Here is a 26061-nt window from a genome sequence, read left to right on the forward strand (position 1 = left end):
CCGGTACAAGAAGACGTGGAGCGCAGCGAGCTAGGTGAGTCGACCAAGTGAAGGACGATCTGCGGACCCTACGCAGAGCCATGGACCGAGTGGAATAGAGACGGCTACTATGTACAGCAGAGGCCACCCCGGCCTTAGCCTGATCGATCAGTAAAGTTAAGGTAAGTTCGTCCATATCAGTGCCCAATGAATTGTCGAAATTGCTCTCATGATTGAGAATGTTTTCGAATTCGCGGGCAGCTTGATGTTCAGTTGGACTAGCGAGACCAAATTATGTGCACTTTCATACTGTTTGTCAAGTTTTTGTGTTTTTTTTAGAATTAGTTAATAATATTCTGTTATCCTCTTTCAGCGCAAGAATAGGCTTCTGAGGCTTTTTCAAAAAATTTACAATTCCCAAAAAGGCTTAGAGCCGGGGTATAATTGAGAAACTTTATTTGCAAAATTTTTGTATCTCAGTTCTGTGAAACGTTTTTTGATTTTCTTTTGCAGATCCTGCCGAATAACTTTCAACGCAGGATCTTGAGTTCGTTGGCATTGTTATCTTCTCACGTTTTTAAGACGGATCAGAAGTTTCAGATCGTCGTCAATAATAACTGAGTCGTTGCCTGATCACTGTTCTTGATCATCTTTCTACGTTATCCCAGGATTTGTTTTGGTTCTCTTTTCCTTTACGCTGATGACCGTTCGGACTGGCACAGTTGGGACCATCGCGTTGACCGGCCATATTTCATCGGCGACGAGGGGTCTCGTCGCGACACACTCAATACCTTTTTTAAATATGCCAGATCGCTTTACGGTTTTTCAACGCAAATCATTCATCGATTTATTTTTAGGAATAAATGGGTGACCTGTGGTGTATTTTTTTTTAGAAAGTAAATTTACACCGATCGAACTGAAATTTTGCACAGTTGAGGGACCATACTCATCAAGTGTTTTATTACAGCAGGCTGAGTTGGGCTGGTCGGCCAAGTCGTAAGAATGGCCGAAAAACGATGGGCAAAGAACCAGGAAGAGGGAAGCTTTTCAGATGATATTTCTGGGCCAATATCTCTAAAGAAAACCAAACAAGGAATGGTTATTCTGCGGCATTGTTACAATATGTCCTGCCCATCATATCCTTCCGGTTTAAGTCACTTCCAGGAAGTTGGGTTCGGGTCTCCAGTTTGTCTAGTAGATAAGTCTTTGGATCACCAGGACAGTGGACTCAATACCCGTTTTGGTCGAAGAAATTGTCTCGACTTCCTGGGCGTAGTGTATCATTCTGCTTGTCACACAATTTACGAATTCATACAATTCATACTCTTACAATTAGTTGATAAAAGACAGGCCAATTTCATGTGGTAAGATAAAACAAGAAAACAAGAAGTAAAAGATAACCTTCCTGCACAACTTTGTTGCATAAGAAAAGCAGAAAAAATGCGACATTTTGAGGAATAAGATGAAGTCGGATTTGCATTATTGACAAAGAACTTTTTCATTGAAAACTCAAAAATTCAAAATGTTCTACAAGCCGACAGACTGATTTTCTGTTTGTCATTAATCTTGTCAATAATGGCCTGCGATTGCTTGGTGTTACAACATCGTCATTAGAACGATTGGACTGATCACCTCTACAGCATCAGCGTATAGTTCAGCCACCGTTCCCATTTCATCGCTCCCAAGAGGCCGGAGCGCTATCAACCATCCAGCAGCTGCGGCCTCGTAAAGCTCTTATCTGCACTTCCTCCGAATGCTTCGACGACGACCGTAGCTAATTAGTATTCAGCGCAGAGGCAGCACACGCCATTCAGTCACAGAATCGAATGTCTCGCGTTCTGACCGATTGTCGTTCGATTTCATCATATACCCGGTGGCAGCTGTTCGAACAGAACGATACACGACTTCAGCAATCGTTCAAACACCCAGTGTTTTTCACTAATGTTCGCCACTTTGTAAGTGTCGCCCCGCCCCGAGTGATATCGCGTTACAGCTCCGTGTGAATCTCCCGGCCAAAGCCGGCGATCAACAATTACATCCGGTCTGTCTCTGCCGCTGGGTGATCCCGATCGTTTCTAAATTGGATGAACGTTGCGTTGGTGACGCACAACAGGTCACCGGTAGACAATGGTCGATTTGTGCTAGGAAAATTGCGTGCAGTTTTTCTCCAGCAGCCGGCGGTGTGGTGATGAATAATGCCGGCTTGTGAGAATTTCGATACCCGGGCGTGGGAGATGCTACGCACTCGATAAGGCGCGCATTACAGTGTCAGGTAGTTGGTGATCGATAAGCGACGACGCGACGTGAACTCAGAGAACTGGATCATTGTGGATGCAAACGATCGACGATTCACCCGTTTGAGGAAACTAATTAGCAGTGTGTTCCACAGTTGTGAGGGAGGCTGGAGCACGTTCGATATCTGGTGGAGTTCATTAAAATTAGTAGCACTTAAATAGGCTGCAGCTATGGTGGGATGAGGTCAGTCTGTGTTTGACGATCAGTGGCTGCTGGATAAGGTTTGTGAAACTGGAGGCTGTTGAGTGAAAAGTGATCTTGAAAGCTTGTTGAAAACTGAGAATTCCAAGTGTTTGAATACTGTTCTGATTGATTTCAGAATAAAAGAACGTAATGATGAATTCCAAACAAGTGATTTTGAGCCTTGGACTGTTGTTGGTAGTGGTGGGACTGAGTGGTGTTCAAGGAGCAGCTCTTCGTGAGAAAAGGCAGCTGAACTCACTGTTGACGCTGAGCGGGGAGGCTAACGCCAGGATCGAGAACGGTGAGTGGTATAATTAGAAAAGCATTACAGATAAATGTTTCACGTGACAACGAATACATTTTTTCTTAAACATTCTAAATTTATGTATAACCTTGAAAATAATCTGGCACTGTTAGGTTTTGTTTTCGTCATGTGTGGTATCAGGTTAACAGCTTTTAAATTCCATTTGGGATTCTTCCACAGACAGCTTTATTGATTAATTCCTCCATAGATTCCCTAGCGATTTCCTCCATGGGTTTCTTACTGAATTGTTCCAGTGGTTTTGAGAATATTTCAAATATGTATTTTACTAAAACTCTTCTAAAGTTCTTTTAAGAATTCCTTCTTCAATTACTCAAGAATGTCCGTGGATAATTTGTAGGAAAATTATGTTGAGAGTTGTTATGTCATGCATTTCTGGAAAGGTGATTCCACTAGGGGTTTATTTCAAGACTTCCTACTTCGATTTTCCTGGTATGCATTCATATATTTATATTGAGATGTTTTTTTTTAATATCTTCAAGATTTTTTTCGATGATTTCTTTCAAAAATTCCTCCAAAACTTCTGTAGAAACTTAACGGTTAGGAGTTTTTTAGGATGGCATCTGGGGTTCAAAAATGATGTTTTTTTCCTCCCCTGTTGGGGAAATTAAGCCATTCGTCAATAACACAATGAGAATTAAGAAGGCTTTCGGGGAAGTTTCGAAGGGTTCCTAAAGTGTTTCAAAAGTGGTTTTAGATGGGCTGGGATGGGGTTTCCTTGCGCGATTAAGAGATATTTCCGGTTGTATTAGGGGTTTTAAGGCATTTCAAAGGGATTCATGGGGCTTTACAGGTTTGTAGCGGTCTTCGAAGTATTTTTTATAAGTTTTCGGGAATTCCAAGAGGGACTTCAATGGGTTTCAAAAAGTATTCGATTGTTTGCGGGAAACTTCAGGGGGGTTCAGAAGGTTTTCAATCGAAACCCTTGGGGTTTTCAGACCACGTGGTGCACTTTTTCAGAAATTTTACAAGATGAAATTCGAAGTTTGTTAAAAATGGTAATCATTCTTGTTTTCGATCGAATTCCGAAAGTAAATCGTTTGCATTCCAGTTTACGCCAGCAAAATCAAAATCAAAAACGTTCAAAAGCGGTTACGTCCGTAAACAAGAATGAGCGTGAATGTGTTTTCCGATATTTTCTTGTTGTCCTTAGAAATTGTTTCGACTATAGGTACTCTTGGTACCGACATAAGCCAAGTCGACATCTAAGATGGCCAGTGTTTCTAGCAGGATCTGACCTCGCTGGTTCGTGAAACGGCTTCCCCATTCCACGGCCCAGGCATTAAAGTCACCCGCTATTACCACCGGCCTTCGCCCTGTTAGCACGGTCGTTAAGCGGTCCAGCATTTGCGTGAACTGCTCGATCGGCCACCGCGGAGGCGCATAACAGCTACAGAAGAAGACCCCGTTTACTTTGGCGACCACGAAGCCCTCATAGGTAGTAGACACCAACTCCTGGACGTGGAATTTACCCTTCGTCCATATAGCCGCCATTTTACTGGTCCCATCCGCGACCCAGTTGCCGGCGGGTACTCGGTATGGGTCCGCTATGATGGCGATATCCATCTCCCACTCAGAAACCGCCTGACAAAGCAGTTGCTGAGCCGCGTCACAGTGGTTCAGGTTCAGCTGCGTTACCTGCACTGTGATTTGTGGTTCACTGCGGCTTTCTTGAAGGTCGGGCACCTTGGAGCACCCGTCGGATGTCTGTTGTTCGCGGATTTCCCGGTACAGATCATGCAAATGGGTAGACTCGTGCAGCTTTGGGCCTTATGATCTTCAGCGACGCATCGTCTGCACAGTAGTACGGGACACACTTGTATGGAAAAAATAAATCCTCGCTCCAGTCGACTTTTTAGATCCCATTTAGGTCCCATATGAACAGTACAAAATTTCAGCGCAATCGGTGAAACTATAATTTAGCGCAAGCGGCTCAAAGTTTTCATAGGATTTACTATGGGAAAAGTTACACTTTCAAACGAAAAAACCCAGAGGTCGCCCCTTGTCTCGTTATTTCAAATCAATCAACGCTTCTTGTAGAAAAATCATTTATAAAACTTTCCTTCGAAGACCACAAAACAATTGGATGCTTGTGGAAAAAGTTATTGATTTATTACCGATTATTGATCCGACGAACGGCTTTTTGTTTTGTTTTATCAGCAGCACTGTAGCTGCTGCCTTGGCTGCTGCTGTTTCTGGGGGTGGTGATGCCACCCGCCACCCCATGCAGCAACGGCAGCAGCAGTGCTGCTGATAAAACAAAACAAAAAGCTGTTCGTTGAATCACTAATCGGTAATAAATCAATAACTTTTTCCACAAGCATCCAATTGTTTTGCGGTCTTCGAAGGAAAGTTTCATAAAGGATTTTTCTACAAGTAGCGTTGATCGATTTGAATTAACGAGACAAGGGGCGATTTCTGGGAATTTTTATCTGAAAGTGTAACTTTTCCCATAGTAAATCCTATGAAAACTTTGAACCGCTTGCGCTAAATTATAGTTTCACCGATTGCGCTGAAATTTTGCACAGTTCATATGAGACCTAAATGGAATCGAAAAAGTCAACTGGAGCGAGAATTTGATGTTTGTCCCATACTACTGCACAGTTTGCGCCTGTCAGGGCGTTTGCAATCCCACGACTTATGCCCTGGTTCCAGACACCTAAAGCAAACCTCTGGTGGCTCGTGGAATGTCAGGTGACATACGCACCAACCCACCTTAAGGCGAAACTGGAAGCATTTTCTCATTTTTTTTTTGGTTTTTGATTTTTTATTTAATAACGAAGCAATATTTTCAAAATCGGTTTCCGTGCACATGTGGAGTATGGATCAAGGTATCTTCTGAATTTTTTTTGAGGTGGGAAATGTTTTCCATTTTCACAGAAACCATTTTTTTGTAAAATTTTGTTCAAAAATGGTTTCTGCAAAAACGAAAAACATTTTTCACTACAAAAAAATCAGAAGATACCCTGATTCATACCCTACACGCAACCTGAGATTGGCAGATTCTAATACAATTGGGTATGAAACATATACAAATATTGTATTAGGGCCTTGCAAATACAAAAATTGTTAGGTGGCAGTATACCAAAAATTGTATTGGCTTCCTAGAATCTGGAAAAGGAAAATTTCGCATGTGTGCGTGTGCTCTGTTGCACTGGTTTCTCATTATTTGTTCTATTTTTAGACTGATCATGGCAGCAGCGGTGGCATTAAATACCAATACATGTTTAAAAAGAAATTCGGGCGGCGGCGGGAATCGAACCGAGACACTATCATGGTGATACACAGTATCCTGCGCTCTAACCAGCACGGCTATAACTGCACATGAATAGACAAGAGGCTGAAAGCCATCATCATCAACACAAACGTGGCTTGGTGATGGAAGTGATACAGCCGCCACACTGCACAATGGGTCCAGAGCCGTATTTGCGAAGACAAAACTGTTTAAGCTTCAGCTTTAAGTTTTCAGACACATATTGTGTTTTAGAAAGTTTATTTTCAATTGTTGACCCTATTCCCTATTATTGTTATGTTGGGGTGGTTCGTCCGGTTAAACTGATTCAAAAATCTGCTTTCTAATAATGTTATTTGCGATGCCATGATGGATGGTGATGGATCGTTTAGTTAGAAATTCCACCAATAAACGGCAAATTCTAAATTTCATATATCTCAGGACTCTCACCACTTAGAAAGTTGGTGTCTTCGACAACGTTGTTAAGTGAGTCAAGGGCTTACAGTTAATGGTCCACTAGGCGGCGCTAGTTACACATTTGCAAAATCATTCAAATGATTGATATTTTTTCGTGAAGTAATGCACAAGCTGTAAGTTTGTTTTCTTTGAACGTGTCTAAGTCAAGTCAAAGGTTTTTCAAAGAGCTATGTATTAGTCATAATTGTGCAATAACGCATTTCATTCGGTTCACCTGATCCAGAGATATAGCAATTAAACGAAGAACACTCAAATATGAACTACTTTATTAGAGTTGCTCCAATTTTATGTAAAGTTATCCAATCTAGCCCAAATTTGTACCGTTTATAGCTTACTAGTTGTGCAACTGGCAGGAAAAATTTGAGAATATTTGGTGCATTTTTGAAAAAGTTACAGCTTGCTGAATATATTTGAAATAATAAATAAAAGTTGCATGCTTCAATTAATTCGTAACTAGCGCCGCCTACTGACAAAACCTTGAACCAATCAGCTAATCAACTGAGCGGCCGTAACCAACCTAACAACATCGTCGAAGACATCAACTTTCTAAGTCAGTGGTGCTCATCCTGTGGCCCGCGGGCCGCATGCGGCCCTCCAAGCCTTAAGATGCGGCCCTCGGAGTACTTTAGGACGAATCGAATTTTTTGAACGATTATTTGAAATAACTCGTTAATTTATTAAGAAATCAAACAAAAAAATGCTGATCAATTTTCACAGTGTTGAACACAAATCAAATGATAAATAAACAAAAAGAACAATCCGTTCTGGTAAGATTCGAAATCGTAACGAAATATTTCGGCATTTCAGCTAAGTCACGAAGCCAGCTTATAGTTAAGTGGTACGAATCAAATGAAAGTTTGTTAAAAATGAAATCGTGAATCATTTGAAAATTAGTTGCAGTTTTTAAGCGCAGTCAATGCAACGCTGAGCAAATATTTCACATTTCGCCTTTCCGAAGAACATAAAAACACAAAGCGCGAAGTTTTTGAAAAAATTCTCAACAAATCTCAACTTGGTTACCAATATTGTTTAATTTGCTTGTTTAAATTTCTATTATAAGACTCACACATTTTTCGAAACAAAATTTACGAATCCTATTTGAATTGTCCAAGCGAAACTCCTGAACGAACTTAAATAAAAAAAATCTCAGGCGAGATTCATAAAGCGTCTTCTGTGCCCTTTTGGAGAAACTTTTGGATACATTTTTGGAGAAACTCCAGGAAACATTATTGAAGAAAAAATGTTAAGCAACTCTAAGCGAAATATATGGAGAAACTCAAATCATCCTGGAGAAAATAAACCTGAAGAAACTCAATGAGAAAGCTGTGGCGATACTGCATGGAAATTATAGGAGCATCTCTTAGAAAAATGTTCTGGTGCCACTCTAGCAGGAATTTCTTAAACAACTTTAGAATAAATTCCTCGCACAACAAAAAGAGAATTTTCAGGAGTAACCACAAACAAGATTCCAAGACCAACTGTATCAAGACACAAAAGATGCCTAGAACGCCTGAGGAAAACTTGAACAATAAATTTGAAGCAACATATGCGGTAAATTTAGAAGATAATCTTCCGGAAACAATTGTTAAAAATCTAATTTTTGAAGAAATTTAATGATGAAGTATAAGAAACTTATGGAAAGAATTTACTAAAATCTTAAAGAAACTCCAGGAAAATTTTCGGAAAAATCTGGAAGCTATTCTATGAGAAATTTTTGGAAACGATTAATGAGGAATTCCTGAAATAACTTCAGGGCAGTTCCAAAGGCAAATCTAAGAGGAGTTCTTGGAGGTGTTCCAAGAGAATTCTAAAAAAACGTTTCTTTTAACGTCAAGAAATTTCCCGAAAACCTTCTGGAGCAACTCTACAAGAAATTTCAGGAGAAAATCCAGCAAACCTTTTTGGAGCGATTCAAAAGAAATTCTTGTAAAAGCTGCTTGACAAGTTCTTGAAGTGGCTTCAAGGAAATTCTAGGGGCAACTTCTAAATTGTTTGTTTGAATTTCAATTTGAAGCTCAAACGTTTTTCTCAACCAGAATCTAAATTAAACTCCACAAAGGGGAATAGATTTTAAAGTTTGACCCTTACTACAGGCCCGGATTTAAGGGGGGGCAAAGGGGGCAAGTGCCCCGGGCCCCCCGATTAGAGGGGCCCCCCAAAAAACCTGAAGCACAATAATCTGAATTTTCACTTGAAGTTTTATATTTTTTGATAATTGCACATCAACGTCCCAAATTTCAAATTGTTGATGCAAAAACATTTTTCTCTATCGATTAAGCTTAAAAACCTGTATTATAATTGCTAAATAATCCAACCGTAGAATTTACGTATATTTCCCAGCATTACTGTTTTGAGGGATCAGTGTTAATGCTTGGTTTCAGCAAATTTATATCTAGAGAGGCATTACCGTATTCTATAATCAGGTAAAACTGTAATTTTGGTATACGCGAGTTTCTACAAAATCCTCTAGAAGTTTTTGATGAATTTAGAAGAAAACGTTTTTAGAACTTTAAATTACAACAAAAAGCGTCTCTAACAAACTCCTTAATATACATCTGCATCAGTTTGTTGAGGACAGATGGTAGATGGAGGACAGAGGTAGATGGAGAAGATAATAATTCATAGAGAGTTCGGAAAATTTGGGGCAGTTTTGGAAACCTAGTTTTCATAAAAACATCTCGTCAACATTTGTTCACTCGAAGAATATTACAATCTGAACTGAACGCTTTGTTTTAAAGTTTTTTGATTATTTAAATAATCTGCCGAAATTTTGGAGATAAGGTTTGGAAAATGTATCCTTTGAATGAACAAAACAGTTGTGTGACATATTTTTTTCCTAAACCGTAAAAAAAAAAACAAAAAATAATAATACACAACATTGAAAAGAAATCGATGTATGTTTAATATATTCAAACTCTTGTTTATGGGGGCCCACATTATAGGGTTTGCCCCGGGCCCCCCGAAGCCAAAATCCGGCACTGCCCTTACACAAGTTCTGAACAGTTCAGATTTTTAATAAATATGCTTTAGAATTGTTCTTTTTGTTGTTTTTGTGCATCGATGTTTTATGCGGTCTATCCCGAATTGCAAATTTGGAGCGCGGTATCCTCAAGCCTGAGCACCACTGTTCTAAGTGATCTGAGTCCTGAGATATATGGAATATAATATTTGTTTGCTCACTAGCGCTGCCTTGTGGTGGAATTTTGAATCAAACGGCTCATCATTTGTTAGTTCTTGACCAGCCAAATAATATTGCCGAAGACACCAACTCTCTAAGTAACCAGGATGATGAGATATTTGGTATAAACATTTAATCAGTGTTACGTCTGTTTGTCTCTGGTATGACAGATATCACAGACAGCAAGACGTAGCACTGGCGAAATTTCCATACCGTACATCTTAGCACCATGATTACTTAAATATTACTTGTCAGTAGACGGCGTTAGTTGCAAATTAGTAGAAGCATGTATCTTTTACTTATTATCTCGAACATATTCAGCAACCTGTAACTTTCTATAATGTGTAGGGAATATTCTCAAATTTTATCTGCTAGTTGCACAACTAATTGGCTATAAATGGTACAAATTTGAGCTCGATTGGATAGTTTTACATGAAGTTGGAGCGACTCTAGTAAAATGTTTCATATTTGAGTGTTCTTCGTTAAACTGCTATATCTCTGGATTAAGTGAACCGAATGAAATGAAATTTTGCACATTTATGACTAATATATAGCTCTTTGAAAAAACTTTGACTTGACTGTGGTAACCGCGTCTGGTACGCACGAGATTGTATAATAGACTAACTGTTCTGCTGCGGTGCGGAGCACATAGTGTGACACAATGTGGGTGGATATGTGGCACACGCATGAGTGTACTGTATAAAGGTGTATGGTTAAGACACTCGTCACCACATCCCCCTTTCTTTAATCTGAATTTGTTCGAGATATTCTCAAGTCCAATTAACGCCTTGAGGCGCCCAATGCAGTTGAGCACTATCAAAACAACTGTGATTCATAAACCCTATAACACATAATAAACAACTCAATTCGATAAAAGTTTCCCATGAGGAATAATAATAATTCGAGTTTTTCAATGACTCCACTGATTAGCACGGCTCTAGAAAATCCTGATATATCCATTCATTAAACTTAGTCTTCTACTACATATAAAAACTTTGAACTTACAGACATCTGTTCCTTATCATTGTTCGTTCCGTATTACCTTCTATTTTCAGTCAAGTATCTACCAAAGGTCATTTATACCCTCAAATCTAAATTGTACGATAACAATCATTGTAAGATATGAACTTCTTTTATGTTTATAACAGGCATGTCATTGAACTCTTAACTAAAACAACCAAACAATCTTTATAGCTTGATGATCTCTTTTGCCAACATCCAATTCCCTATATCTCATAGTTTTTATAACTAAACTCTATTTACCGAAACATCAACTAGCTGTTTGGATTGACTCTAGACAGAGAAAGCCAGTATCCTTACTCTAGAAGTACTCCTCTCGATGAGCAACTACAATTTTGAAATACCAATAATAAGCAATCGCGTTACACACATTCCCAGTTTTATTATTTTCTTCGTTACTCTTTTTTTCTAGGTAGTTACGCCTCGAATCAAGTATGAGACACTGATGATGACCTTACAGTCGAGGTCGAAATACGTCAAAGATGCAAATTCTTAGTAGGATTAAAAGGAACAGTACTTAACCCGATTTTCTTTTTACTTTCTAGTTGCACCTGTCCATTATTGAATCTTAGCTAAACTATCTCTGAATCCACCTCCATACATAACGAAATTTGTATTTGTATTGAATTTCTGGTGAGATGTTGGTCTAAAAGTTTTGCTCATTTTCTTCATGTTTCATCACGTCCAGATGCTCGTGGACCTTTGCATGAACTAATTATTTTATTATTTGATGGAAACTTGAATAAAGGCCTCGCGTCCGATCCTAGATCAATTGCTTCCAGTCGCAATTAACGGTAAAAGTACTTTCCTCTTAACCATCAAGGAGTTCTCTATTTTTCTGCTGAACGTTGTCTTCGGTCATTATTCTTTCATCATTTTTTTATGTTATACCGTTCACATATCAGTGTAATTTTAAGCATGTAATATGATTTACAGCAACACTTATATTCATCTCATAAAAGCAATTTATTAGCCTTATTCGGTTTAAATACCTTCGTTTGTCAGACTTTCTCAAGTGTGGACTACACTGCCACTCTTTCGCCTTCATTCCTTAGTGAATTTAATCACAACGCTTTTACTGTCTTACAGTGGTTTCAATTCCAGGGCTGAAAGTCTCTATAATTTAGCTAAATCAATCAATCAATTCAATACCAGTGCCTAACAGTGAATCTAATCACAGTACTTCATTGAGTCATTTACCGAGATGACAAAAGTGTTGATATTGATATTGATCTTCACGTGTTAAGACACGAATTCTTGGCTAATTTCTTTAATAAAGTTCGTAAATGAACTATACGCTGTACAGATGACCACTGGGATAACTATTTCTCCCACGTGACAGCAGCCAACATCAATCTTGTATCCACATTCACAATGCAGTGTATACAAGATTTACCTATAAGGTGTTGGATTCTAAGACATGGCAGCAGCGCATCCGGGCGGTTTCAACAATGTATAGGCCAGTGAATCTGGTTCCTCGAGCGTGAATAAGGATGAACTTGTTCACGATGGCGTCACACTTCATGTAACAGCAAGATGTGAAATTGTAACTGCGGGACGTTGACAAAAATCACTACTCGCATCCTGTATCCGGCGAGATCTTTCGGTCACTGAATGTTCATGAATATGTATGTCATTTTCTACAAACAGTCCCCGCATTTGCAGAAAAGAAGAAACAATCGGCTGAGAATTGAAGACCGTGGATTAGTCCATAAAGCAACTGTCAATTTTGTTTTTTTTATGCGAGGAATCTATACTAACCTATGTACATTTAGTTGTTCAAATGATGTTATTCGATGATGTGTTGAAAGGCCTACATTGTCGAAACAAAAACCTGACGCCAAATGCGATCTGCCTTCAGCAATTTGTGAAACAAAATGACATCAGTAACGACACAGGGCTGTCATTTAATCGATGATGATAACTGTCGGACAGGCGATAAAGACGGCATCTTGTTTCCTATGAAGATTAAGGACAGACTTGTTAGAATCCCAATATGGCCGCCACAATGGCCGTCATTGGCACCTACTCACGATTTTGAGTGCACAAATCTCTTCGTAAACAAAACCAGCGCACCTGAGCTTCTTATTTTAAGCTTATTACAAGTGAGCAAGAACAGAATAATAAAATGCATTGTTGTTTGACGCTTGCTTTTTGAGATTTGTGCGTCTGAAGTATTGATGCACTGCTGAACCGGGATTTCAAGACGTTTGTCCTTAAAAGCATTTTTTTTAATTCGCCCTATAAACTTAAATTGAAATTGTAGTACCTTGGTGTGTTCACGACCCAGGTTTATATAAAACCTAATCTTACTCAATGAGGAATTGAGATCGAATCCCACTCTCCATAAACTCATCAAAATGTTACCAAAAAATATATAATTATGCTTTGAATGGCCGAGCTTTCCTTAGGCTTACCAACTCGGTGCCCTGATCAAATATTTTCTTCATGCCCTTCTACATAAACTTTGTTAGTGAATTTAATCACAACTCTACTTTACACTTAGTCAGTCAGTGAATTTAATCACAATTATTTCCATTTGGTTCACAGTTAGCTTCCTTTGCTTTTCACCACTCGAGTGAATTGAATCACATCTCTTTTTCTTCATTTTCAAGTGAATCAAATCACACTATATTCTAGGGTTTCGAGCTACTTGGGCACCTGCGTTAATTCCCGGCGCCTCACCGCAAAACAAATCAAAATATTACTTGCCGCATATTTTCTAAACGCACTTCCGTAGGTAATCATCTCCCGCAACATTTCCACAACGAGATCCACAGTCAAAGGTACACGTTTACTTTGAAATTTGGCACTGGTTCCGAGATTTGGTGCTAGACTAGGTGCAGTAAACTCGTTCAAAATCAACTTTCCGACAGAAAATCTTCACAACAATCATTGTTAACAACAAGTTCACACAATAAGGTATCTGATTAAAATGGAACAAGTGGACGAAAACGGTCGTTTCGTTGTGAACTTAGATATTGAACAATTTTGTTTCATGTAGGGGAATGGGATCAAAAACCCTATGTATACTCTCAGTGAATTTAATCACGTCGCTTGTAAATAATGCACACAGTATTTCAACCAATACTTTTCACATTTTTTTTCCAGTGAATTTAATCACCTTTCTTTCTGTAGTTTCGTAGCGAATTTAATCACAATGCTCTCTTACGCTTTTGTTGGTGTACACACAGAAGTCTTCATACGTATCCAGTGAATTTAATCACATCCCTATAGAACCTACCCATGTACTAAGCTAATATTTTATTGGAGAACGGGACATCAAAACAGCGAACTTGATCTGTATCGTTCAGAAAATTTTCCAGAAATTCCGTAAATATGACAACTGAAAGCATGGTTCATGGCATGAAACAGAATCAATATGTATTTGAAGAACCGACGAGAATATGTGAACTCGTGACAAAGCATTTACTCCGTCCTCAACCAGGGGCTCCACAGACCGAACCATTACTAATACTGGACAGCGGACTGGACACAGAATATGCAGTGTCCTAGAGAAAAACTATCCGTTAGACTTCCGAGCCTTTCCCGACTGTAACAGTAATAGAGGAAACGTGATATGCCCACACAACTGACGGTGGCAACAACAGTGCGCCAACGAAGCACACACTTTAGTTTTCTTAGTTGGATCTGGTTTAACTAAAGAAGGTGTCAAGTAACGTTGAAATTTAAAAGTTTGATTTGGATTTGTTACTCGACCCAGCTAATTTAATTGATTCATTGATGAGAACAATGTGCCTTAGTGAAACACCACAAATGCAATGTTCCGTGTGTGAGTTAAAACTTTACGATAAACTATTCATCCTACTAGAAAACAAACGTTTATTTTTTTTTTCTTAGGCACTCTCAATCCAAGTATTGAAAGAACAAATTATACTTCAATGTTTTTGTTTAGTTAAACAATTGAATTGCATATTCCTTCTAGTTCCAGTACCAATTAAGCCAAATACATCTCGCTTTCAGAAACACCTCGCTTATACTATACATACATGGAACATGATTCATATTCGAAAACATTGTATCTGAATATCATGTGTCAAAACTATCGTAAACTATCAAATATGTCATGCTTAAAAGGAATAATGAGTCACTAGCCGCCACACTATACGAAAATCATAGGTGCTATAAGATGGCAGGATGCGATGGGCGGGACATGTTGTTGATGTGCCAGATCTCCAGTGAATTTGATCACACATAATATCTCAAGTTATATCTCAAGTGAATTCAATCACAACAACGCTACTTTAAGTGAATTAAATCACATTATCAATAGACACATTCCAGCGTAACGGGACACTGCGAGGAACTAACTTTCGTGAATAAATGACGTCTGCAATCGAATATAATGTTCATGACCATATGGTTTAACAGGTTTTATAACAAGCTTATTAGATGTACTTCCTGATGCAATACTTGTTATATGGGGTTTTGGTTCCAATTTACTTTATATAACATGTTACATTTCGTAACGGGACACCATCGCAGAAATCTTCTTTTTAAAATTTTCAATCTGAAATGCGTATATCAGCTCTGTTATGAGGTTTTGAATAATAGAGTCTTCTAGACATTTCTTCTTTGGATTGATGTGAACAAGATTGCCGAAGTGAGTTTTACTGAGAAATGTATAGTTTTGGAAATATTCTTGATTTAGTTTTAGGAACGCAGCGTTACGCTCGCGTGAAAACAGTGTTTTGCAAATGGTGTCCCGTTACGGCTAAAGACATCTAGTTGTAGATCAAATGCTTTGCTAGATCGAATGTTGGTGTCTTCGGCAATGTTTTTCAGACAGATGGTAGCTGTCCTGTAGGACACAAATAGGCCTTCAAACCCGCTCTGGCCCTATGGTGGCCATCTGAATGGGCCCTAAGGAACCTGTTTCGAGGTTTATTTACCCTTCACGTACCCGACCCCCGACAACACATTTTCAAAATGCTGGCATTCCGTCAATTTTCATCTGATTTTTTTAGGGCCCCCTCAATTGATCATAAATTGGTGCTAGTTTATTATACTCAAGTGTCCAATATCCGGTACCATTCCGGAGATATTCCGGATTGTGCTGGGGTCAGGATGTTGTCTAAATGGCTAAAAGTGATTATTTCGTGTGTTGTTGTGTTTGAACCATCGATTTTCAGCGTAATTTTTGTTGCGAACAGTAAAACACAACTGCTATAACCAGATTTTAATAAGTTGGCCCTTCCGGATCCTCGTGACAGGTTCCGCGGGGCCTCATTGGGGACACTTCTGATTTTCAACTTAAACATGCCGTGCGACATATCAATCTTCATGATTTCGAATGACTGAGTCAGAAACGATAGACTGAAGTATGTTTCAACTAATATGGCTACCCCGGAACATATAGCACAGTTTCCACGGGGGTGTCATCGAAGACATTTCTGGTTTGTAACCAAAACATGCCGAGCGACGTATCAATCTTCATGATTTCGAAATAATGGGATAGAAAAAAATGACTGAAGTATATATGAACTGATATGGCCGCTCCGGAACACCTGGAGCAGGTTCCGCGGGGGCCTCTAAAACACAATAACACACACGAAATAATCACTTTCAGCCATTTGGCAAAACAGACCCCTTCCCCACCCCCTGTTCACAGTACAATCCGGAATATCTCCGGAATGGTTTCGATAACACATGGCCACTTGAGTGTAATACTTGAAGTTTAATTGTATCTCCAAAACTATGATTGGGCGACGTATCTATCTTCGCGGTTTGCCCATATTCTACAATATAATGATCCGAATAAGATTCAATGATATCTATAGTACATTCTTCCAGTCTCCTCAAGCATATGTTGCATGTTGCTTTATTCCAGTAACGACACAAACAAACGGATTTCGAGACGAAAAAAGGTTGACAATCAAAACGACAAGAGAGAGGTCGCTAGACTTTCAATCAACTACTAATTTATGTAGTCACAAAAAGTAATGTAACGCAACGCCATGTTCGTGATGCATTTTTTCATTTTTTTTTTATTTTCAATAAGCACATAAGCTTCAAAAGGTGTCAGGCCATTCGGCCGAAGTTCATTAGGCCGAAGGCCATTTGGCCGAAGGTCATTAGGCCGAATGGTCATTAGGCCGAATGGTCATTAGGCCGAATGGTCATTGGGTCTTCTTCTTGCCGTTACGCCCCCACTGAGACAAAGCCTGCTTCTCAGCTTGCTCCACAGTTATTAACTGAAAGCTTCCTCTGAAAATGACCATTTTGCATGTGTGTATCGTGTGACAGGCACGAAGATACTTTATTGATGATGAGTCTACCTATATTTTACCCATGAATTTTTCCTTCTTTTTCATATAGGCTGTTCTTTCTAGTATCATTGCTAAACTAGTTTTTGGCGTTGAAAATGCTGATATTCAATTCATAAATTTTTCCTTCTTTAAAACATAGGCTATTCTTTCTAGTTTCATTGTTAAACTAGTTTTTGGCAAAAATTGTTGGAAAAGGTAAAAACAACGGCTAACTTTCAATTCGTCCTGATGACCATTCGGCCCAATGGCCATTTGGCCTAATGACCATTCGGTCTAATGGCCTTTGGCCTAATGACTTTCAGTCTAATGACCCAGCATCGCTTCAAAATATATAAGTAAACTATACGGTGATTAATGAGGTAAACAAGGAATGCCAACCATCACTATGGGATCTTCAAGTTTTGAACTTTGTGAGATTCCAAAAACCTTTTTATACATCATGGTGGTAATTCATAGGACATGGTAAAAAGGCTATAGCATCTAAAGAGTATGCTGTCACCACAAAACTTAATAAAATATCACTTGTTATACTGATCCACCAGAATACTCGCCCTTTGTTTACGTAGTTTTCGTAGAGAGCTGAGAAGCGGGTTTTGTTCCAGTAGGGGCGTTACACCAAGAAGGATAATGAAAATATATACACCCTATAATATCATTTCATAATGGGTACAGATTTTTGGGTATATATTTGATAAAACCAAACTTATTTATTCACTTATGAATGTCTTTCAAATTTCCGTAACGGGACACCATGTCTACGTACCCATTGTAACGCCTAAGATAACGCGTCGATCAAGGCAACCCATGTGTTAGATGAAAGGTCTCCACAAGTACTAAGAGAATCCTGAAAATCATTTTTCTTAAGTTCGTAATAAATTCGTTATTACAACAAATGTGGCATTTTCGTAACGGGACACCATTAAATTGCGGCTATTGCAAAAAGTGCTTAAAACATATCAAAACCCATTTTTATGAAAAATTTCCTTTAGGTGTATAAAAAAATACATTATTATACTACATTAACAAAAAAATAGATATAATGTTTTCGAACTTTAACATGCAAGCAGGCATACTTGAGAATTATCAATGAAATATTTTATTTTTATTGCATAAAATGCTATTACTTCACCTAGCTATTTAAACACGTTACCAGTCAAATTTTAAGTAAAGCAAATGGGTTTCCTAAGATTGAATCTTCTCTTTTTCATATGCTGGAAAGTTTGGGGCAAAACAATCACTTTGAAATTTCACACCCTTGGTGTAGAAGTGCGTGGAATGTGTCAATAGATCTTTTTTTTTCTGATCGTCCCCTATAAACTTACGTTTTCTTTTTCTTATAAGATGATGCAGCTTCACTCAATGACAACAATGATAATGCTTAAAACTTGGTTTAAAATTCGAAACAGGATTCAAATAATCAAAACTCTTAAAGAAGCACTCAATTTCTTGTAATTATTCTGGCATGTATTACAAAGCTCCAAAAATGCATATTTTCTCTCATTATCAACTTTTAGCAATCCAAGCACGTTCGGAAATGTGCACCGAGACCAAATATATCATCTCATTGGATATCCTTCAGTACTTAGGGAAACACATGAATAACTAACAATGTACATACCTTTTTGTACAGGATTACGCTGATCGAGTACATCTTGTATATTCACCTGGCTCCTACAGTAAAATCAGTAATTAAATGCCGCTAAAAGCCATCGACAATCATGCAAACAGCAAAATTCACCAGCATAAATAATCACACTAATGCATCCGCGCTTCATTTAATTCCCCTTTTGTCTAGCAAACCTTTTCACATGCTTGGCCACACATCACAATGACCACGACCAGTGGCTAAATCTTCTTTGTTCTACCGCACGCGAGAAAAATCAAGGTCAGCGGCTGCACACAGAACTGCTGCAAGGCAACGTTAGCAACAGCAACACTGCATAGTTTCGATTCACTTCATTTTTTTTTCTTCCACTTAGCACAATTTGAAACATGATCACCAATAAATCATTTATCAAGAATGCCCATTTTCAAGCATAGTTTTCTTTCATGCTCAGCATCATTTTTTTTTTCATTTTCAGCCCACGCACGGCGGAAAGCTTCATTTTTTTTCCTTCATCGCAGATCATCATTAGCAAAATACATCACTTTAATTTTTTTTCTACCACTCATTATACTGAATTCCACCAAAATAACATGAAGCGAATGATCTGCAAGTCAAATAACTAGCAAACTGTAGTTTTTTTTTCTCCTCGTCGCCACTTGTGGTAACCGCGTCTGGTACGCACGAGATTGTATAATAGTTATACATCCCTTCTCCGTCAGGTAAATGATGAATAGGCTCGTGTTCATGGCGATGGCACAAATTTCCCGAATGGAGGAGAGCGTGCCTCTAGAGCCGACCTACTGATACCTGAGTTAGTGGGTTGGTGTCAGGCCCTGCGAGCCAGCCGTAAAAACGACTAGCACCGGAAAATCAGCAACAGAATAATACGAACCGAGACCAACGGCAACGACCCCAGCGAACAAAAAGGACTTGCGATTGGAAACTCGGTACGTGGAACTGTCGATCTCTCAACTTCATTGGGAGCACCCGCATACTCGCCGATCTACTGAAGGACCGCGGGTTCGGCATCGTAGCGCTGCAGGAGGTGTATTGGACAGGATCCATGGTGCGAACGTTTAGAGGTAATCATACCATCTACCAGAGCTGCGGCAACACACGCGAGCTGGGAACAGCTTCCATCGTGATGGGTGATATGCAGAGGCGCGTGATCGGTTGGTGGCCGATCGACGAAAGAATGTGCAGGTTGAGGATCAAGGGCTGATTCTTCAACTTCAGCATAATAAACGTGCATAGCCCACACTCCGGAAGCACTGATGATGACAAGGACGCATTTTACGCGCAGCTCGAACGTGAGTACGATCGCTGCCCAAGCCACGACATCAAGATCATCATAGGAGATTTAAACGCTCAGGTAGGCCAGGAAGAGTAATTCAGACCGACGATTGGTAAGTTCAGCGCCCACCAGCAAACGAACGAAAACGGCCTACGACTCATTGATTTCGCCGCCTCCAAAAATATGGCCATACGTAGCACCTTTTTCCAACACAGCCTCCTTTATCGTTACACCTGGAGATCACCACAGCAGACGGAATCTCAAATCGACCACGTTCTGATTGACGGACGGCACTTCTCCGACATTATCGACGTCAGGACCTATCGTGGCGCCAACATCGACTCCGACCACTATCTGGTGATGGTCAAACTGCGCCCAAAACTCTCCGTCATCAACAATGTACGGTACCGGCGACCGCCACGGTTCAACCTAGAGCGACTGAAACAACCGGGTGCCGCCTCAGCATACGCGCAGAATCTCGAGGCCGCGTTGCCAGACGAGGGCGAGCTCGATGAGGCACCATCGGGTACGTGGAACGGAATCGACGGAACGAATGGTTCGACGAAGAGTGCAGAACGGTTTTGGAGGAGAAGAACGCAGCGAGGAGAAGAACGCGGCGGTAATGCTGCAGCAAGGGACTAAACAGAAGCGGAAACAGCAGACCCGCCCCTTTTGGGAAAAAAGCGCCGCCTGGAAGAAGCGGAGTGTGAAGAAATGGAACTTCTGTGCCGTTCCCAAGAAACACGGAAGTTCTATCAGAAGCTCAACGCACCCCGCAACGGCTTCGTGTCGCGAGCCGAAATGTGCCGGGATAAGGACGAGGCCTCTTGACGGACGGACGTGAGGTGATCGAAAGGTGGAAGCAGCACTTCGATCAGCACCTGAATGACGTGGAGAACGTAGGCACGGGAGACTACGGCAGCAGAGGAAACGACGACGCCAGTGCAGCGGAGGACGGAAATGAACCAACTCCCACGCTGAGGGAAGTTGAGGATGCCATTCACCAGCTCAAAACCAACAAAGCAGCTGGTAAGGATGGTATCGCAGCTGAACAAGATGGGCCCAGAAAAGTTGGCCACCTGTCCGCATCGGCTGATAGTCAGGATCTGGGAAACCGAACAGATACCGGAGGAGTGGAAGGAAGGGGTAATCTGCCTCATTCACAAGAAAGGCGACCATTTAGAATGTGCGAACTTCAGGGCGATCACTATTTTGAATGCTGCCTACAAAGTGATATCCCAGATCATCTTCCGTCGTCTGTCACCTAAAACGAATGAGTTCGTGGGAATCAAGCCAGCTTCATCGACGGCAGGTCGACAACGGACCAGATCTTTACCGTACGGCAAATCCTCCAGAAATGCCGTGAATACCAGGTCCCAGGGGCTGTCCATAAACCACGTGGTCATTTTTTTGGGACTTTGCAACCCCCCCCCCCCCCCGCGTGGTCATTGGTCCATACAAAAAAAATTATTTGTCCATACAAAATGGTCATTGGCCGAACCCCCCCCCCCTCCCTCATGACCACGTGGTTTATGGACAGCCCCCCAACGCATCACCTGTTCATCGACTTCAAAGCGGCATACGACAGTATCGACCGCGCAGAGCTATGGAGAATCATGGACGAAAACGGCTTTCCTGGGAAGCTGACTAGACTGATTAAAGCAGCGATGGACGGTGTGCAAAACTGCGTAAGGGTTTCGGGTGAACTATCTAGTTCATTTGAATCTCGCCGGGGACTGCGACAAGCTGACGGACTCTCATGCCTACTCTTCAACATCGCTCTGGAAGGTGTGATGCGACGAGCCGGGCTCAACAGCCGGGGAACGATTTTCACAAAATCCGGACAATTTGTGTGCTTTGCGGACGACATGGACTTTATTGCCAGAACATTTGGAACGGTGGCAGAGCTCTACACCCGCCTGAAACGCGAAGCAGCAAATGCCGGACTGGTAGTGAATGCCTCAAAAATAAAGTACATGCTGGTAAACGACCGGATCCGTCTGGGTAGTAATGTTACGATAGACGGGGATACTTCCGAGGTGGTGGAGGGATTCGTCTACCTTGGATCCTTACTGACGGCTGACAACAACGTGAACCGGAGGCGCATCATCAGCGGAAGTCGGGCCTTCTACGGGCTCCAGAAGAAGCTGCGGTCTAAAAATATTCACCCACGCACAGGCTTGTCATTTGCTCCCGCAATGTGCCTCAGATGCATGTTTTTGTTCTCTTTATCTTTGTATGCTCCCACCGCTATCGTTTGTGCGGGAGCGTAGCGCATGGAGGAAGCATGCGAAGACAAAGATAAACGTCGAACCACAAAAATCAGCACAAAGGGAAACATTTTTGTGCATCATTTTTTAGGCTCCCGCAAAGTTGATCGACTATTTCACCGGCGTTTTACGCGGTATGATCTTCCCGTTCGCATTGCATGACATAATTGCATACATAAATACTTGTACTATTGTTAATTATTGATTTTATGAGCATAAGCATATGTATATTAACTCCCGGTGCACAAAGTGCCTCAATTTTGAGCAAACGCACTTTTTTGTGCAAACAAATCCGCTCATGTTTCGGTGTCACAAGCTGCAAGCAGGAAGGTTAAAGAAACCGAGAGAAGCCGCTCTGGCATTGGATGCGAGAGCGTGGTGCAGATTTTTTGTTCTCTTGTTTTGCTCTGAGGAGGATTCCATCTCTGCCCACGCACCAAATGCCCCATGTACAAAACGCTAATAAGACCGGTGGTTCTCTACGGACACGAGTCATAGACCATGCTCGAGGAGGACCTGCAAGCACTTGGAGTTTTCGAGCGACGCGTGCTAAGTACGATCTTCGGCGGTGTGCAGGAGAACGGTGTGTGGCGGAGAAGGATGAACCATGAGCTCGCTGCACTTTACGGCGAACCCAGCATCCAGAAGGTGGCCAAAGCCGGAAGGATACGGTGGGCAGGGAATGTTGCAAGTATGCCGGACAACAACCCTGCACAGCTGGTGTATGCAACTGATCCGGTTGGCGAATTCCCACAGTACTGGAGTGTTTTATTATGATCATCGTATTCGAAGCACCGTACACCCTGACGATCCGTTTCCGATAGTTCATCTGATTAGGATTAGCCTACGCCATTTCGTTTCTACCGTTCTTTAAGCGGTCACGCCCCGGATTTCTCGTCCAATTCTGCAAACGAATACCCTCCCGTCACTCTATCAAGGCATCGCTCCTCCAGTGCTATCGTTCACAGTAACTCGACTGCTTCCTTCAGCGAAGACCAACACAACCGTCACCAGAGCACCATTTGTACCGAAGTCTTAATTGTCCCCGAATACCTCGATATATGTATGCACAAACTCCCATTTGAACAGCAGGAGGGACCTACAGGAGCGAGCTACAGTAGCAACAAATGGTTGCTAATGAATTTCAACAAACTAGGCTACAGTAGCGGATGGTTTTGCAGTTGCAACCATGGGTAGCTGTGATTTGTGTAATTTGGACTCCGTAGAATGATCTTCGCGAGTTTTCCTAGCACTGACAAGAAGGCGTGGAGCGCAGAGAGCACGATGGGCGGACCAGGTGGAGCGCGACCTGGCGAGCATTGGGCGCGACCGAGGATGGAGAGCGGCAGCCACAAACCGAGTATTGTGGCATACTATTGTTGGTTATGCAAATTTGGAGAATTGTTAGATAACTCGACTGTTTCTTAACATATCATGACAATTGTAAGAAAGCACAAAAATATGTTGTATTCTGAAAGAAGTTGGTAGAAATAAACAAAACGGTTCATTTTTTCAATAAACTATGTGTATTTATAATTTCTGAAACAGTAATTATTCGTATTCGATATATAGGAATACGTTAAGAGATAGCGCAATATTTTCTTCTTGCAAAGTTTTAGTGCTTGAAAAGATCTAACACGCGCAACTTTATCATCATGGTAATACTGTTTAAAGAGAAGACTCCTAATTTTCCTACCTTGGATTTCCTCTCTTACAGGAACCATCTTCTGCGACACCCTCAAGTGCCCGCCGGAGTCCTTCAAGTGCATCATCGTCAAGAACAACACCCGGGAAAACCTGAACCAGGTGGAGATAACCCGAGAATGTTTGGACCCGGCCGGTAAGCCGACGGCCAAGACGATCGAGCGGGAAGCCAACCAGTTCCCGGGTACACACTTCGAGAGCTACGCGGAAATCGACAAGAACGGTAACATCGCTTCGTTCGACAACCGAGGCAACTCGTACAACCATTCGGGCAGCGGAGATCTGCACTCGTACCTGTACAAACAGATCGACGAACTGCACAAGCAAATCCTGGACCAGCTGCAGGGAGTGTCGTCTTCCTATCGGATTCCTTAGGGGCGATGTTTGGGGATGAATATTGAAAGATAAGACGTCGAATGTTCGAAACGCGATCGTTCGTCCATTCGACGTTTTGTCTTTTGATTCCTTGTCATAGATCACGTGGATGCAGTGGAGTCACCAACTTCACGTTTATGTTTAATTAGATAGTAATTCGATATGAGAGCCAAATTCTGATCTTAGTAAGAATTTTCCAATTCATTCGAGAAATAAACGAGTGCGAGAGCAGATCGTGGGAACTTTTCTCACGCCAACGGTGAGATAGCGATCAGCGAGGTGGGAATTCCGGAACGATGCGATGCCCTCCACAATGGGGCCGAGACCGAGACGCTGCTGGAGAGATGTGCGTTGATAGGTCCGTCAAAATTGTATCGCCGCAAAACGCTGATTAATGAACAAGTGGTGTTTTTTGCGTTAATTGGATTTGTTCGCGTTAGCGGAGTCAGTCGCTCTCGAATCACGTGGATCGGTTTGTTGTAAATTTATGAATGTGATATGTAGATAAATAAAACTGTTATTACCGGACGTGTTTTGTTGTTATTTGATGACTGGGATTTTTATGTTACCATGTTGTTAAGGTGATTCACGTGACCCTGGATGTATGATTAAGAACAAGCAATTATTTACGAAACATGCCTTACATACATTCCATTAGCTGCTCATTTCGTATCAATCAGAATGTAGGATCTAGCAATAGACATTTCACACATCAACCAATTGAACTACATACAAGAACAGCCACATTCTTGTGGTAAACCGAAGCAATGCCGACGTTGAAGAGGTATATATCCTCCCTCACTAGGTGTTTGCATTCCTACCACTTGAGCCACACGATGAATGTAATTCGATTCCAACGCCTGTGGAGCCCCGTCACTCGTACTAACCGACAATAGCGCCGACGTTGCATACACAAAGAAACATAGAACCGCACATCAGCGAAGGAATGTAACAAGAACAGTAAGGATTTTGGATTGTAAGGGTTTGAAAACATTCCATTTCTTAGGTAACTATACCCTAAGAAATGCAATACAGCACTTTGGCTGCTGGATCTTCTACAATCTACATTTTAAGAATAAACCTAGCAGTAATTTGTTAACTTGTCCTTCCTCACCGATCAGGCTAAGGCCGGGGTGGCCTCTGCTGTACATAGTAGCCGCCTCCATTCCACTCGGTCCATGGCTGTTTGTCTCCATTTCCGCACTCTGCGTAGGGTCCGCAGATCGTCCTCCACTTGGTCGACCCACCTAGTTCGCTGCGCTCCACGTCTTCTTGTACCGGTCGGATGACTCTCGAGAACCATTTAAGTCGGTTTGCTATCCGACATCCTGATGACGTGACCCGTTCACCATAGCCTCCCGATTTTTGCGGTATGGACGATAGTTGGTTCTCTCAGCAGCTGATGCAGCTCGTGGTTCATTCGCCTTCTCCAGGTCCCGTCTTCCATCTGCACTCCGCTGTAGATGGTATGCAACACCTTCCGTTCGAATACTCCAAGGGCGCGTTGGTCCTCTGCACGTAGGGTCCAGGGTCCATGTTTTGTGCCCATAGACGACTACCGATCTAATTAGCGTTTTATAGATAGTTAACTTCGTGTTACGGCGAACTTTATTCGATCGTTGAGTTCTGCGGAGTCCAAAGTAAGCACGATTTCCTGCCACAATGCGCCTCTGAATTTCTCTGCTGGTGTCGTTGTCGGCGGTCACCAGTGAGCCCAAGTACACGAATTCTTCAACCGCCTCGATTTCATCAAAAAAAATCCTCCAGGATCCACCGGAAAATCCTCCAGAAATTTTTCCTGGCATTAATATTTAAATTGCTCCGGGAATTATTTAA

At 41.3% G+C, this 26061-nt stretch overlaps 1 protein-coding gene across 1 annotated transcript; it reads left to right on the forward strand.

Moving 5' to 3' along the window:
* Window positions 1-1894: 1894 nt before the first annotated feature.
* Window positions 1895-24753, forward strand: LOC109424638 (uncharacterized). Its single transcript, XM_019699800.3, has 2 exons — window positions 1895-2758; window positions 23864-24753. The coding sequence occupies exons 1-2, from the start codon at window positions 2608-2610 to the stop codon at window positions 24223-24225; spliced, it is 513 nt and encodes a 170-aa protein (XP_019555345.2). The 5' UTR covers window positions 1895-2607; the 3' UTR covers window positions 24226-24753.
* Window positions 24754-26061: the final 1308 nt, after the last annotated feature.

Source organism: Aedes albopictus, chromosome 3 (genome assembly GCF_035046485.1).
Source record: "Aedes albopictus strain Foshan chromosome 3, AalbF5, whole genome shotgun sequence".
Lineage (NCBI taxonomy): Eukaryota > Metazoa > Arthropoda > Insecta > Diptera > Culicidae > Aedes > Aedes albopictus.

Excerpts from the sequence above, each read along its gene's own strand:
- LOC109424638 (XM_019699800.3), top strand. The coding sequence starts at position 2,608 with ATGATGAATTCCAAACAAGTGATTTTGAGCCTTGGACTGTTGTTGGTA. Across the intron at positions 2,759-23,863 it reads TAACGCCAGGATCGAGAACG|GAACCATCTTCTGCGACACC; the intron begins GTGAGTGGTATA and ends CCTCTCTTACAG.